We start from the raw sequence: 16,339 nt of genomic DNA, 5'->3' as shown, positions 1-16,339 counted from the left end.
CCTGTTAGTAATTTCATTGGTTGGTCAAAGTTTGTGAAAGGTAGTTCTGACGTAACTTGTAATGGGATGTCCTCAGCAGCAGCGAGGGTTACATCCCATTAGTAAGACATCCCATTAGTGAGACACCCATTGTAAGACAGTGGAGAATTAAGGTGGGATTAATTCAAACACAGCCAGTCTACCCACTTAACAATGGTCACAGCCCATGATTAGCGGATTAATTGATAAGAGTAGGCCAGTAATTCTGTTTGAAAATTCTCAGGAAATAAATGAGTTAGGAGCTAGTAGGAGCTTACTCAAAAAGTTTCACTGTACACAACCACCCACCAGAAGACACCAGCAGAATCCAGTTCCTTGGCAGCTTAAGGAAGAGAGCAAGAGAAGAACCAACCACTCCTATGCCAGCCCTCTACAACGACGAGGTCTTGAGACATGATCCGGAGGCTGCAGCTATATTTCCCTCCTTCAGCTAGGTCGGCAGCGCCATGTACAAACACCGCAGTCACACGATCCCGAAACTCCCTAAAACCAGAGCTGAAGTCGACATTGCAGCACCCTGGAGAGAGACCCATGATGGTGAGCGGTTCCTGCTTTTTTCCGACGGTTAAGGTCTTGCTGTTGGATACAGAAATAACCCCCTTGAGGAACAGTGGATCCGACGAGCTGCTGCCTTGCCTCTGCTGCCTCTTCAACAGGTTCAGGATGCATGGATTGACTCCATGAACCAGTCTCCCGATGTACCGAATGCTGACGAATCCAACGACTTCATAGTCACAAACTGGGTGGATTATGGAGCCAGATTCCCTCTTTCGCTTTGGAACCATCACCAGACATTCGTCCCAAGGACCAACAACAACCTGGAAGGTTTCCACAGTCGCCCCAATGCATCACTGAATCATCGTCATCCTAATCTCTACAGGGTCATCGAGATCATCAAGAAGATTGAGAAATCTGAGAAGACCAAGCTATCTCAGTTAGACCTAGTGTTTATCTCTGCAGCCGTTGAAATATGCAACTACTCACCGACTCGTCTCACATCAAAACACAGGGCTGTGTACTCGTGGATAGATGACCACGGAGTACGCTGACCATGGAGTACTTTGATCACTGTGTCGGATTAACAAGACTGATTAATGAGTGATTTCGATAATTCATTGCTAATTAGGTGTGTTTTGTTTCAGAGTGAGAGACTGTCAGATTAAAGGGTCTGTCTAAATAGCACTAATTTAATTGGTTCCCATCATTAGTGTCGGATAAAGCCAATTGTCGGATTAATGAGTTTCGGATTAACGAGACTTGACAGTAATTACCACTGACCCAGGCCACTACAATGGATTGGGTGGTGAGACTCGTTGACTTGGTAAGGTGCAGGTTGGTGTGGAATGTTGCTCCACTGGTTTGTCTGGCACAGATGTGAGACTGTTGGCCACTGTGCAACTGGACTGTGTAACACCTATATTTCAAGTCAGAGGCCACAGGCCCATAGATCATAACATTACAGAAATACAATTACAGATAAAGTGACTTATACAATTTCATTGCATTCAATATGAATTTCGATAGCTGTACAATAGTAGGTTTATGATTAGATGACATCATACGAACAAAGGATTCCAGTGACGAATTTACAAAGTATTTAGGATCAATGGATCGACATCTTAAATCATTATAAGCAGGGCATACAAGTGCAAAATGATATTCATTTTCCACTAGACTAATATTTAATCGAAGACAATATCTACACAAGCGACATTCTGGTTCGATGGCTTTGCATCTGCCCATTTCGATCATCAACTAATGACAGCCACATCTAAATCTTTACAACGCTTATTTCAATAGTGTAGAGTCGACTTGTGTAAGATATACTTCGGTCTGTAAAATAGATTTGTAGGTTGAATTTACCATTAGCTTTGGATTTGATGATATTGATGAATGCCATCATTGGATGTTGTAATCAGATACACGTTGCTTAAACTGAGACATAAAAAGATAAACATTTCCAACATCTTGCATAATCCAGGCATAGCCAAAGCGAAACTGGAATAAGATGTGTTTTTTTTTAGTGGCCCAGGAAGTCCAGTCCATACAGCATTAGATACGTTTGCTTCTGAAGTCAGCCATTATTCATAGTTACTAGTTTAGCCCAATATTTTACACATTATGTTACAAAGGTGAGAAATAATAGAGGTCCACCACTTTTTCCAAGAACAGCATCATTACAAGCACTCAGAGGCAGATACAGAATTCTTTTTTCATATTTAGTCTGAACTCTCTCAATTTGATCCATGACTTGGTATCCACAAAGTTTGGAGCCGTATGTAAGGATGGGCAGAAGCATGCTATAGAAAAAAAATCTTTAGTGCAGTCATAATTGGTAAGCCACCATACATAGAGTGCAATCTGTATATGTGTAGGCATACTTTCTCCGCCTGCTTTGCCAATACCTGTTTAGTTAAGGTTAAAGTAGAGACCAAGATATTTATATAAGGAGACGGTTTTGATCTGAGAGCCCCTGTTATACCATTTTTCATACTGCCATCGATAACCACCATTTCAGAATACAACTATTTTCGATTTTTGTATATCTAGGTTCATACCCCATATTTCACAAAAGTTGCTAACACAATTTCTTTGTTTTTGGAGTTTGCCTGCGGAATCTGCAGAGTTAGCGACATCATCAGCATAGAGAAGTGAACATATATTAGGACAATCTTCAGATATCAGGGTTAGAAACTTACAGATTTTGTCCACTAGTCCTTATAATGACAACATATAGCAAAACCCTTAAAATTGGCCAATTTCTACTAGTCCTTAGGATACCTTTACCATTGGGCAGTTTGTTGAGGACTTACAGGACTAGTGCCAATTTCTAACGCTGGATATGAAAATGCTTCTACAGTTTGAAGAAGTCATCTCAGTAACCAATTCGTTGATGTAAAATGAACATAACAGTGGGCTGACCATACATCCTTGGCGAGTACCAACCCAGCACTGAAACAAGTCTGTGAGACCTTGATCTGTCCGTATACAAGTCCATAGGTTTGAATACATATTTCTTAAAACAGTTAAAATATTGCCATGTATTCCATAGCTAACAAGTCTATGCCAAAGTACAGTGTGATTTACCCAATCAAAGGCTTTTGAGAAGTCTATGAAGAAAACATATAATCTGCCTACTGTTGATTTAGAGAGGTATTTTCTTATCATCCCATAAAGAGAAAACATGTTGTCCACCATCGAATAACCTTTCCTGAGTCCATCTTGATTTTCAGGAATAACATTAATTTCATGAGACCAATTTTGGAGTCTCTGGTTTAATATTTTGGTGAAAACCTTTCCAATCACTGGTAATAGAGAGATTCCTCTGTAGTTGTTAGGATCAGATAAAGTGCCTTTTTTATGAAGAGGGCATATGATTGCCTTGCACCAATCAATCGGGAAATTCCCAGTTTTCATTATTTCATTAAACAAATTCATAAGTATCGGAGATATTGGAAATGAAGAATGGATAAGTAATTCCATTGGAATTCCATCACAACCTGCAGCTTTATGACATTAAAGATAACGGATTGTCTCTGTAACTTCCTGCAGGGTTATGTGTCTATTAGGTTGATCAGGTAGTCCTTCATTGCAATTGTTACAATGTGAACCATGCACAAATAAATGTTGATTAACTTTATCTATAATGATCGAGGTGGTTTGACCTGTATACAGTAACTGTTTAAAGTAATTATGCCATTCAGTGCCACTGACTTTGCTACCTGTAGAAGATGAGTTGGTCTTTTTAAATGATTTAATAGAGTTCCACAGTTCAGAGTTGTCACGAATACTATAAAGTTTATCTCTGATTCCTTGCTGAAAAGACAATTTACAATCATGATACACTGATTTAAATATTTGCTTCTTTTGTTTATAAATTTGCAAATCAAGTAAAGTGTCAGTCAATCTAAATTTGTCTAGGGCCCGATACTTTTCACGCTTGGCTGTCTCACACTGCATGTTCCGCCACGCGAACTGTCGGGCGGATATAGAGTCACGTGACCAATCTCGTCTACTCATTGAAGCTGCTATCCGCTCGAAAAGATGCGATATCTAATTGAAGGCGTTATCTAATTGACGGCGTTATCAATATCCTTTTAAATTTCAGCATTAATATCCTTAATCAGTGATTTTGAAACATCATCAGTGATTATTTTATCAAAGACTTTTTGGCAGCTATCTCTCCAAATGTACTTTGTATAGGGTGTCAGTAACATGTCCCTGGCTATGTCCATAAGCTTAGTGTTAATGTTCAATTCACAAATAATAGGATAGTGATCAGATTCGTCCACACTCAGCACCCTGAAGTCTTTGACTTGCTCGAACAGAGCTGAGGTAGCAAGCATATAATCCACTGTGCTACGTCCATTGTTTGCAGTACATGTGTAATTATTCAACCTCATCTCCAGAAAACCTTCAAAATGAACACAATATATACAGCAAATTTCAAGCAGCCTCCTACCAAAATTGTTTACCTCTTTATCTCTGTTTTTACGGGGTAGTGAAAATCCATCGCTGTCATTCCAATCACTAGAAGGTAGATATTCTGCATTGTCATCAATAATGTAGTCTTCTTCAACACCTGTTCTACAGTTAAAGTCTCCTATTAACAGTAATTCTGTATCATATGTTTTATTCATTTCATAAAGTGTTTCTTCAAGAATATGGAGACTGTCTTTATCTGTTCCCTCATAGTAGGTTGAGTTTTCTGGAGGGTTGTAGAGAAATCCAACAATTACAATTACCATGTTAAACATGGTAAGAGTGCTCCCTGTGTGGCGTTGTATGGAGCAGTATTGCTGTTTTGTACTCTGCACACTGTTTTCACAATAATTACATAGAATGTGATGCCCTAGGAATGCTGTCAGAAAACTGCACAAAAAACATTTTATATTGAGCTTAGCGATTGGTCTCAGTTTGCCTGGCACAGGTGTGAGACTGTTGGCCACTGTACAGCTGGACAGTATTGCTTACTGTGGCACTGAATAACAAACAAACAAAATGTCATTAACTGATGCAGGTTTCAAAGAAAGTGTCGGAGTTGATCCTCCAGAAGCAGCCAGCATATGCAGCGGAGTTGCAGAGGGTGATGGAGCTGCAGAAGACACTGCAGCTGGCGGGGGTCATCTGCAGCACCGGACGCAAGTAGGTGCACCATGTTCAGGCAGGCCATGAGTACCCTCGGGCTTGAAATACCTGGAGAGAACTTGTTCATCAGTGCCATTGATAACAGTGTATAACTGATAAACTTTTATGTGAACTTATAATACTCATAAAATCCAGCGCTGTATGGAGAAGGGCAATATTGACTTTATTACTGACATATGGTTTATTTATTACAGTTTATCCATTAAACATGTAGAAGATTGCTTCAATACATGATAACTTTATTTGGAGATTCCTGTTAATTCTTGTGCATATTGTACCTGAATGTGTATGAAGAATACACAGTTTTGAAACTGTTTGTGTTTTCACTGTAATATGGGCCGGTTGTTTATTAATGAATAAAGGATTCATTGATTCAGTACATGAATTATATGACTAAGCTTTGTAACAGCAGAACCAGAAAAACTCTCATACACATGGATGTGGGTGTTGGTGGAATTTCCAGAGACTGTGCATGCTTTGGTAATGATGGGTTGTTTCCCTTGCAGGCAACTGTTCCATGCTCGGGAGAGTTTCACCACTGCCAGTCTGGGGCTGCTCGCTAACTACAGGAAGAGACAGCAACTCTGGGGATTGCTCAAATCACTGCACACAATAAAAACACTGGTATGGTTACACTTTCACTTTGTGCTCTGTGCTTTCAGGTAAGATTTCCCTGTGCAAGCATTTGTACACATGCGCAATATGTTCTCAAACCAGTTGGTCAATCCAAGTGTAATGTAGCCCCAAAGACAAAACATATTGAGAAATCTGTGTTTATGTTTTTATTTTACCTAATTATACATATAAATTATATGATATAACCTATAAGAATATTTTGATAATGCTAAGCTAGGTTTTTATGATACTTATTTCAACTAATTCAATTACGGAAAGCATCTGGAATACCTGGTCAAAATCATATTTAATGGTCAAGAACTGGTAATTACCACCAAATGGAATCACTGAAAATGACCTCATTGTCTTTTCTTGAGCATGATTGTGGCTTTTTATTGACCTTTCAGCAAAGAACAGATTTGAGATTGAGAGAAATGATGGAGGTAAGTGGACTAAAGTAGACACTGTAGCAACTGATGACAAATTCAGTGCAACTGTTCTCAGGAATCTGATGGAGAAAACCCAATTTTTTTAACTCATCCTGCATTATTCCTTACATCTTCCCGAGGCAAGAGAGTTAACTGACTATGAAAGTCCAGTTTACACCCTTGCCGAACTAGGCTGGTATTATGGAGTTACATTTTGGCTAGACTAACGAGTCTATCCATAGTCCAATCAAAATCGCACAACGAAATCAAAATCCAGTTCGTAAACTGTCATGCAGATTTCGGTCGATTGAAGGATTTGCAAAACATGTGCACCGCCAACTCGTTGTCAACAAATATTTTCTAAATCTTTTCATGTTTTTAATCTAGGTGCTCACGTGATTTGATGAACTTCGTGATGTAAGACTCCTTTTATCACAATATAGATAGCAAATGCAAGTGATACTAGTGGTGGAATCTGATTGGTCCATAGGAGAGGCATGGAAGGGACATAGCTCGTAATAGCCACAGGTGGCGCTACGATCAAACCCAAGAATTCCAGCCTTGTTCGGCCAGGGTGGAAGCTGGACTTTTAAAGTCAGTTAACTCTCTTGCCTCGGGAAGATGTACTCCTTAATGCATTTACTGCTGTATGACAGAAAGATGAAGCTGTGAGAGGTCTAGCTGCAGAAGAAGTTGTCCCATCCAGCGGTGTAGCAATACCCTCACACAGCTGCAACGTGACCCAGAAGTGGTGACGTCACATAAGAGCTTATTACTTCTTTGTCAGTCAACACAGTTTTCTGCATCCTTTGCGTCTTATTTACACTTTGTTTCCAGTTGATATTATATTTGTGCCTTTTTAGTCTTATCCATAAATATTTTGTGTTAATTTCCCGCTTGTTTGTGGCCTTTTGTCACGGTTATGCAAGTATTATTGTTCCATTCCACCATTTTCCATTTGCCACATGGACATGCTCTCGTGTCTTGCGTTGAGAATTTATTTCTTTTGCATTGGCAATCATTCTACTTTCTTACACATCTCATGTGTAGATTTTAAGTGTTCTTTTACTCTTGTTTTTCTCCTATAATATCTTCCGTGTCTTCCGTTTGGGAATATGAAATTGCTTAAATTATTTGCACAGACACCTGTTAGATTGCACAGACACCTCTTAGACGCAGTGTTGATTCTGCAGCCCCTTGTCTCCAAAGGACTTCTCCCTATACTTGAAGGCTGCACAGAAACGATGTATGCAGCGTGGTCACCATCACCCTATGATGTCTGACCTCGCTGCATCCCTGTCTACCACAACTAGCACTGCTCGGCCGGTTGCTACAGTCGAGTCAAAGTATAGTTCAACTTCATCTTCTATCCTCATCTGCCTCCTTGGCGCCTCTTGTAGACAGATATAGCTCTTCTGTCTGTATAATTGAACGTGATTAGCAGTCAGAACTCTGAGGGAGCCTTTGTCCCAAACTTTGAACCTCCCTCTCCGGACTTGGAAACACATCTTGGAATGAACCAAGTCGCCGATTGGATGGCAGACAGGATGACTTCCATAGTGCCTCCCCTGGGACCTGTGCCCACACGTTTTTACAAGTAATGTGCTCGGCGAAACTGCATTATCAGTGGTTTATATTGGGAAAGGGAGGTCACTCTAAATTCAAACGGGAGCTATCTCCGTTGTTTTCGTATTTGCGAGAAATGGCGTCAGTCACACTGTAAGTTGTTGGTCTAGCTATTAAATGCTCAGCTTATCCCTAAGGTAAAACGTATTCTTAATTAAATGTTTGAATGCTTTATATATTTATGTTTCCATCCGTACATCTTCTTAGATTGGTTTAGTGCTGATAAACATTTTCTAAAATGTGGGCCCACATTGTTCCCGTCATATATGGTGATCGAAACAAGTTGGCCCAAATTTTAATATAACCTAGCTTCGTTAGGTTGTTTAATTAGTTCTGATTATCAATTCCTAAATGTGGGCAGACGTTCTTCCCTCATATTGATTGCAACAGGAGGGACCACATTTACTAATCGCGAAATTCTACTTAAATATTGATAATCATTTTCTCAAATGTGGGCCTACATTGTTCCCGTCATATATGGTGATCGAAACAAGTTGGCCCACATTTGTATATCTCCTAGTAGGAAGACGTTCTTCCGTCATAGTGATTGCAACAGGAGGGACCACATTTATAAATCGCTAAGCTTCATTAGCCTGGCTTACTTATAACCATTTTCTAAAATGTGGGCCCACATTGTTCCTGTCTTACAGTGATCGAAACAGGTGGGCCCACATTTGTAAATCGCTGGGCTTCATTGGGTTGACTGAGTCATTTAGACTAGTGGGATCACATTTGCATGGGTGTGTGACATTATATATTATTCTCATTTTGTAAAATTGATGGGAAATATCTTTATAAATGCACACAAAGTCTTTGAAGTTTGAATAACGTCATCATAGCTGACCACACTAGTTTTGCAAAAATAGGCTACAAAGCAAGAAACTTTGATCTACTTCAAATTAAATTTACAGAGGCAAAACTACTCATTCTTCTTTTTCCAGTATGACACATCAATCTGATCATAAGTTTGCCGCTGGAAATATGTCTACACTTAAATTGATCTCGGACATGACAGTCATGATACAAGCCTCAAACTTTTCTGAGAACTTGTTCCATAAAAGGAATAACTCATGAATATTAATGACCCCACGACCTAGTTTGGCGATGTTCATAGAAGTGAGTTCTGCTGTATTATCATCGCATTTGTACATTCTAATCCAATTATTAAGTCATAATACTTATTTTTAATAGACATAATAACAGTTCGTAATGCGGGTTAGTTTACATTGTACATATTCTCAACAACAAGTGCGTTTAGTTTCGAATGTGGGCCCACCTCGAACTTTCGATTAGGCAAACTGAGTTAGCTCCCTTCTCAAACCACCGATAATGCGGTTTCGCCATGTCCTCTCATGTAACGTCACCACTTCCGGGTCACGTGGTAGCTGTTTGAGGGTATTGCTACACCACTGGTTAGAACAACTTCTTCTGCAGCTAGACCTCTCATAGCTCCGTCTTTCTATCTAAACACAGCAATAAATACATTAAGGAGTAATGCAGGATAAGTATACAAATGTAAAAAATATTTAGATTTTACTAAATTTTTCAGGTGCAGTTAAGAAGTGTGTACCATCACAGTCATAGACAAATTTTGTTCCCACTGAATAAAATCATAAAGGTTCCATGTCATATTGATATGTGCCTGGCAACCATCATCTGTGATGTTTGTGTTTCAGGAGGAGGATTACAGTGGGGCTATACAACTATGTCTGGAGTGTCAGAAGGCAGCCAGTACATTCAGGCACTACCGTTGTATCAGGTACACTGAAGAACACTGTTATAGAAAATCAGTCCATACATTCAGGCACTACCGATTACCATCAGTCATGAGTCATTGAAAGTCACAGCATCAGAGCTCCCTTTGTGTCAAAACTATTGACAGTAACATTCATGTTGTTCTTAGTCATCAAGGCTGTTTGCATATGTAGACTATCGTGACTGTAAAAACTGTGAGTTACACACACTCGCAATAGTTTTAAGACACAGTGATATTTGTAGATCATCAAAAAACGTAAGGAGGCATATTTCTTCCATTTGCTTCCACATATTGTCAACCAGCCAGCTGCATCATTAAATCAATAATCTTGTGTCCGTAATTGCACTTTGTCACTCAGTGTCAATAGTTCACTGACCTGCCACATCACGTCAATGAGCAGTCCAGACATACGCCAGCCAGTCTCTTCTGTTAGATGAACATGCTACTCCAACCTAACCTGTAAACTACAACAACACATGCATGTATGGTTAAAAACCACTGACTGACACTGAGTAACCCTTTCGTCATAACGCTTCCTATTTATGAAAAATTACTTGGGCAGAAGCCGCTTTGATCTTTGGTAATCTCATCAACATGCTGTATGCCAAAATTCCAGCTGTAGTTGAGTCTAGTGTTAGACACTTGCAATAATTTCTTGGCACAAATCTGTCCAGATTTACAGAACTGACTATAACAATTGCATGTTTAAACTGTTTGCAGTGAGTTGAGTTCCAAACTCCAGGACACACTGGAGATGATTGAGGAACAACTGGATGTGGCGCTGTCTAAGACTTGCTCCAGCTTTGATGTCACACACTATGAGAAGGTGCAGATGGCATATAGACTGCTGGGCAAGACACAGGTACACACACCACTTTCCATTGTGGGATTTGTGCTTATGAATGTTTTGTAATAGAAACTGCTAAATATTTAGAATCCAGAACATCCAGAAATCTTTTTCCCCAAATGATTTTCATTAGCCTTGTATAATAACAGTTGTGACTTGATGCAGGTTAACCCTCTCACATTACATTGATGTTTAAATGGCTTAGTTGTGTTGTGCTTTGTAGTATACAGCAGAATACTAGAACTGAGTGTCATGTATTGTCACTACCATTAGATTTGGATTAAGTGAACTTTGTAATGAACATTTAAGCAAACTTGTACTAATAAGTAGTTAACAAAGATCGAACCATTCTTTAGAGGTCTGTCTTAAAATAATTTCAACATTTTACATGAAGTTACCTGTGCTGAACTGTAGTAGTGATTTGAGCAGTCCCAAGTAGAGGTGATGTACAGTTAAGTGTGTGAGCTACATTTGACAAGTGGCAACAATTTGATGATTGACATTCCCAAAATAAACTGGCATTGCTAATAAAATACTGCATTGTCTCTTCTGTACTTTGCTGGACAAGAGCCATTTGAATCTCCCCAGCTTGAAATATGGATATGAAAGATAATTATAACCGACAAACCTCTGAATGAAGATTTTTATGTATATCTGAGCAAGGGTATCTTATTCCAGACTGCCATGGACCAGCTACACATGCACTTCGCCAGTGCTATCCACAACACAGCATTCACTGTGGTGCTTGGATATGTGGAGCTGTGCTCAGGCACTGGCACCACCAACTTCCAGAAGAGGCAGTACTCAGACCTGTGCAAGGTGAGACTCTTACACCTGAGGCATGTAGACTGGTAGGAGGCATGTAGACCATAACATACAGGCTATGACTGGTAGGAGGCATGTACGCAATAACGTACGGGCTGTGACTGGTAGGAGGCATGTGGACAATAACATACAGGCTGTGACTGGCAGGAGGCATGTACCCAATAACATACAGGCTGTGACTGGTAGGAGGCATGTAGACCATAACATACAGGCTGTGACTGGTAGGAGGCATGCATGTGGACCATAACATACAGGCTGTGACTGGTAGGAGGCATGCATGTGGACCATAACATACAGGCTGTGACTGGTAGGAGGCATGTGGACCATAACATACAGGCTGTGACTGGTAGGAGGCATGTACGCAATAACATACAGGCTGTGACTGGTAGGAGGCATGCATGTGGACCATAACATACAGGCTGTGACTGGTAGGAGGCATGTGGACCATAACATACAGGCTGTGACTGGTAGGAGGCATGTACGCAATAACATACAGGCTGTGACTGGTAGGAGGCATGTGGACAATAACATACAGGCTATGACTGGTAGGAGGCATGCATGTGGACCATAACATACAGGCTGTGACTGGTAGGAGGCATGCATGTGGACCATAACATACAGGCTGTGACTGGTAGGAGGCATGTGGACCATAACATACAGGCTGTGACTGGTAGGAGGCATGTACGCAATAACATACAGGCTGTGACTGGTAGGAGGCATGTGGACAATAACATACAGGCTGTGACTGGTAGGAGGCATGCATGTAGACAATAACATACAGGCTGTGACTGGTAGGAGGCATGTGGACCATAACATACAGGCTGTGACTGGTAGGAGGCATGTACGCAATAACATACAGGCTGTGACTGGTAGGAGGCATGTGGACAATAACATACAGGCTATGACTGGTAGGAGGCATGTAGACCATAACATACAGGCTATGACTGGTAGGAGGCATGTACGCAATAACATACAGGCTGTGACTGGTAGGAGGCATGTGGACCATAACATACAGGCTATGACTGGTAGGAGGCATGTACGCAATAACATACAGGCTGTGACTGGTAGGAGGCATGTAGACCATAACATACAGGCTATGACTGGTAGGAGGCATGTACGCAATAACATACAGGCTGTGACTGGTAGGAGGCATGTAGACCATAACATACAGGCTATGACTGGTAGGAGGCATGCATGTGGACCATAACATACAGGCTGTGACTGGTAGGAGGCATTTAGACAATAACATACAGGCTGTGACTGGTAGGAGGCATTTAGACAATAACATACAGGCTGTGACTGGTAAGAGGCATGCATGTGGACCATAACATACAGGCTGTGACTGGTAGGAGGCATTTAGACAATAACATACAGGCTTTGACTGGTAGGAGGCATGTAGACCATAACATACAGGCTTTGACTGGTAGGAGGCATGTAGACCATAACATACAGGCTGTGACTGGTAGGAGGCATGTAGACCATAACATACAGGCTTTGACTGGTAGGAGGCATGTACACAATAACATACAGGCTATGACTGGTAGGAGGCATATGGACAATAACATACTGGCTATGGATGGTAGAACGGAGATGATGAAATTGTCATTTTGAGCTTTGATGAAAACTGAATAAAGGTTGTATATAAATCATGAGCCTCATAATACATTTGAAGCATTCAAAATTAATCAGATGGACACCAACATCAGAAATCGTGGATTGTTATGATCTAATAATAGCTATTAAAAGCATCTTTGGGGCTTCTGCAATCAGAAGCCACCATGAAGACAGCATATTATCCAACACAAGCATCAGCAGTACCCACTGAGGATGTACCAAGCAATAACAGTCAGTCATTCTCATTCCCACTTGCTTGATGCTGGTCAGTGCTTCAGCATCAGATCTGAAATCATTATGTATTGTGTTGCAGCACATAACAACAGAGACTTTCACACCATGTCTTGTGGATCTTTGCAAGGCATTGTGGGGAGTGATGAAGAGCTACTACAAAACCATGCAGTGGCATGAGAGCCATGACCAAGACATGGCTACTGAACACACCGGTAACTTGCCTGTAATAACTGTACGTATGCATGCAGCATAAGACAGGTATTATAGGTGCTAATGACTCCATCATCAACATATATCTACCACCATCACCCACATGACACCATCACCCACATGTACCTGACGCCATCACCCACATGTACCTGACAACATCCCCCACATGTCCCTGACATCATCCCCCACATGTCCCTGACACCATCACCCACATGTCCCTGACACCATCACCCACGTGACACCATCACCCACATGTACCTGACACCATCACCCACATGTACCTGACACCATCACCTACATGTCCCTGACACCACCACCCACATGTCCCTGACACCATCACCCACATGTACCTAACACCATCACCCACATGACACCATCACCCACATGTACCTGACACCACCACCCGCATGACACCATCACCCACATGTACCTGACACCATCACCCACATGTACCTAACACCATCACCCACATGACACCATCACCCACATATACCTGACGCCATCCCCCACATGTAATTGACACCATCACCCATATGTACCTGACACCATCACCCACATGTACCTGACACCATCACCCACATGTAACTGACACCATCACCCATATGTACCTGACACCATCACCTACATGTACCTGACACCATCACCCACATGTACCTAACACCATCACCCATATGTACCTGACACCATCACCTACATGTACCTGACACCATCACCCACATGTACATAACACCATCACCCACATGACACCATCACCCACATGACACCATCACCCAAATGTACCTGACACCATCACCCACATGTACATAACACCATCACCCACATGTACATAACACCATCACCCACATAACACCATCACCCACATGACACCATCACCCACATGACACTATCACCCACATGACACCATCACCCACATGACACCATCACCTACATGTACCTGACACCATCACCCACATGTACATAACACCATCACCCACATAACACCATCACCCACATGACACCATCACCCACATGACACTATCACCCACATGACACCATCACCCACATGACACCATCACCCACATGTCCCTGACACTGTCAACATCATGTCCCTGACACTATCACCCACATGTACCTGACACCATCAACCACATGTCCCTGACACCATCACCCACATGTCCCTGACACTGTCACCAACATGTCCCTGAAACCATCACCTACATGTCCTGACACTGTCACCAACATGTCCCTGACACCATCACCCACATGTACCTGACACTATCACCAACATGTCCCTGACACCATCACCCACATGTCCCTGACACTGTCACCAACATGTCCCTGACACCATCACCAACATGTACCTGACACTATCACCCACATGACACATCACCCACATGACACATCACCAACATGACACTATCACCCACATGTCCCTGACACTGTCACCAACCTTCTTTGACACCATCACCTACATGTCCCTGACACTGTCACCCACATGTACCTGACACCATCACCCACATGTACCTGACATTGTCACCCACCTGACACCATCACCCACCTGTACCTGACACCATCACCCAAATATACCCCACACTGTCACCCACATTGGTAGCAATGTCAGACACATATATTCGTGAGAGCGTCTTTACTGGTGTCGTATGTTGTTCAGGTGAGACTGGTGGCAGCAGTGTGGAAGCTACATTCAACCGGCGCTATGTGATGCAGAAGTTGGAGTATGGCCGAGGCCGTGTCTGGCAAGATGTCCAACAGAAGGTGAAGACTTTCATCCTTGGTACTGACCTCTCTGTCTTCAAGCTCGAGGAGTTCATCAAAGTCCTTGACATCATCAATAGGTATGTACTTGGCAGAACCGGTGTGTGATACAAATGTGAACATTCTTGGAATGAGACTCATCCCCACAATGGTAGTTGTAGGGGGGCATTGCAGTGAATCAGTGAAGACCACATGGAACCTCAGCTGTTCAACTGTTTCAGCCATAGTCATCACAATGTAGAATTAAGTGGTGATGGAAATATTGCTCAAAATATAAACATTACTTCTTCACTTGCATGACTTATAATTAACCTTCTGTTATGACAAGGCTGGTGTCTATATTAATGTTTATCCCGTGTTATAATCTGACACCTAACTTAAAAACTCAGGACAACAATAACATTTGCTTAAGAACTATAATCTCCTCAGTGAGTAGTATGTAAGTAGTGTCAAGAAGCTAACAGTGTCAAAATGAAGAACTTGGATGTTATTGCGATGTCACTAAAACGTTTTTAACCACATGTTGCACACTCATTTCCAACTTCAGTTTTTGGCCGTTAATTCTACAGTTAGCATAGCTATCCATTAGACACAGTGTGTTTCTCTCCTAATATGCATCCTTTGTGTAAATTCTTATGAAGTCACTCACCTTGAACCACATGGATAATACTGTTAGATGACTAAAGTAGCTGATGTAATCAACAAGGACTCTGTCTTGTCTCAGGATGATAGAGATTGGGGAGGAGTTTTGTGACAGCAAGTCAGAGGGTCTGCAAGATTCCCTCAAACAGCAGAGTCTCAACTACTTCAGAAATCATCATAGGTAAGTATTGTGATAATTCTTGTGAATATCCTACCTCTATTACATCATAGCCATAAATTCCTGTTTATGCTGAGAACCACACTACAAATTTCAATACATTTTCAACAGACTTCCTCTTCACTGCCAACATATCTAATAGTTGTGAGGGAAACCCTATCCCTCGAGAGAGACGCCACTGCGCATGCGCAAGGCGGGAATCACCACTTTTCTTTTCTGTGTGTCCAGATGACAACAAGGAAAATTTGTTGTTGCATACATCTGTACACATGATTGCTGTTCCACACTTACAATCCATACTAGATCATCTCAAGCTTCACTAAAGACAAGCAGTGAGCGGTCATACAAACAGAGAACAGGGGTATCAGAAGGCAGAAGGCTTTCGTAAGTAATTAGTTAGAGAACATGTTGTGGGATAAGGACTT

At 41.5% G+C, this 16,339-nt stretch overlaps 1 protein-coding gene and 1 pseudogene across 1 annotated transcript in view; both read left to right on the top strand.

Annotated features, from left to right (window-relative positions):
* LOC139466662 (syndetin-like) overlaps nucleotides 1–16,339 on the top strand; it is a 65,178-nt gene that overhangs the window by 18,837 nt on the left and 30,002 nt on the right. The window contains exons 5-13 of the mRNA XM_071248258.1: nucleotides 5,060–5,184; nucleotides 5,694–5,811; nucleotides 6,210–6,245; nucleotides 9,533–9,615; nucleotides 10,333–10,474; nucleotides 11,138–11,278; nucleotides 13,212–13,344; nucleotides 14,991–15,174; nucleotides 15,819–15,917. Coding sequence (XP_071104359.1) covers nucleotides 5,060–5,184; nucleotides 5,694–5,811; nucleotides 6,210–6,245; nucleotides 9,533–9,615; nucleotides 10,333–10,474; nucleotides 11,138–11,278; nucleotides 13,212–13,344; nucleotides 14,991–15,174; nucleotides 15,819–15,917 — 1,061 coding nt within the window. The remainder of the gene's footprint in view (nucleotides 1–5,059; nucleotides 5,185–5,693; nucleotides 5,812–6,209; nucleotides 6,246–9,532; nucleotides 9,616–10,332; nucleotides 10,475–11,137; nucleotides 11,279–13,211; nucleotides 13,345–14,990; nucleotides 15,175–15,818; nucleotides 15,918–16,339) is intronic.
* Nucleotides 11,313–12,895, top strand: LOC139466864 (uncharacterized; annotated as a pseudogene).

Source organism: Haliotis cracherodii, unplaced genomic scaffold (genome assembly GCF_022045235.1).
Source record: "Haliotis cracherodii isolate W230 unplaced genomic scaffold, xgHalCrac1.p SCAF_19, whole genome shotgun sequence".
Taxonomy (NCBI): domain Eukaryota; kingdom Metazoa; phylum Mollusca; class Gastropoda; order Lepetellida; family Haliotidae; genus Haliotis; species Haliotis cracherodii.
The sequence above is the reverse complement of the archived record's forward strand: the minus strand, read 5'-3'. Positions and strand labels throughout refer to the sequence as shown.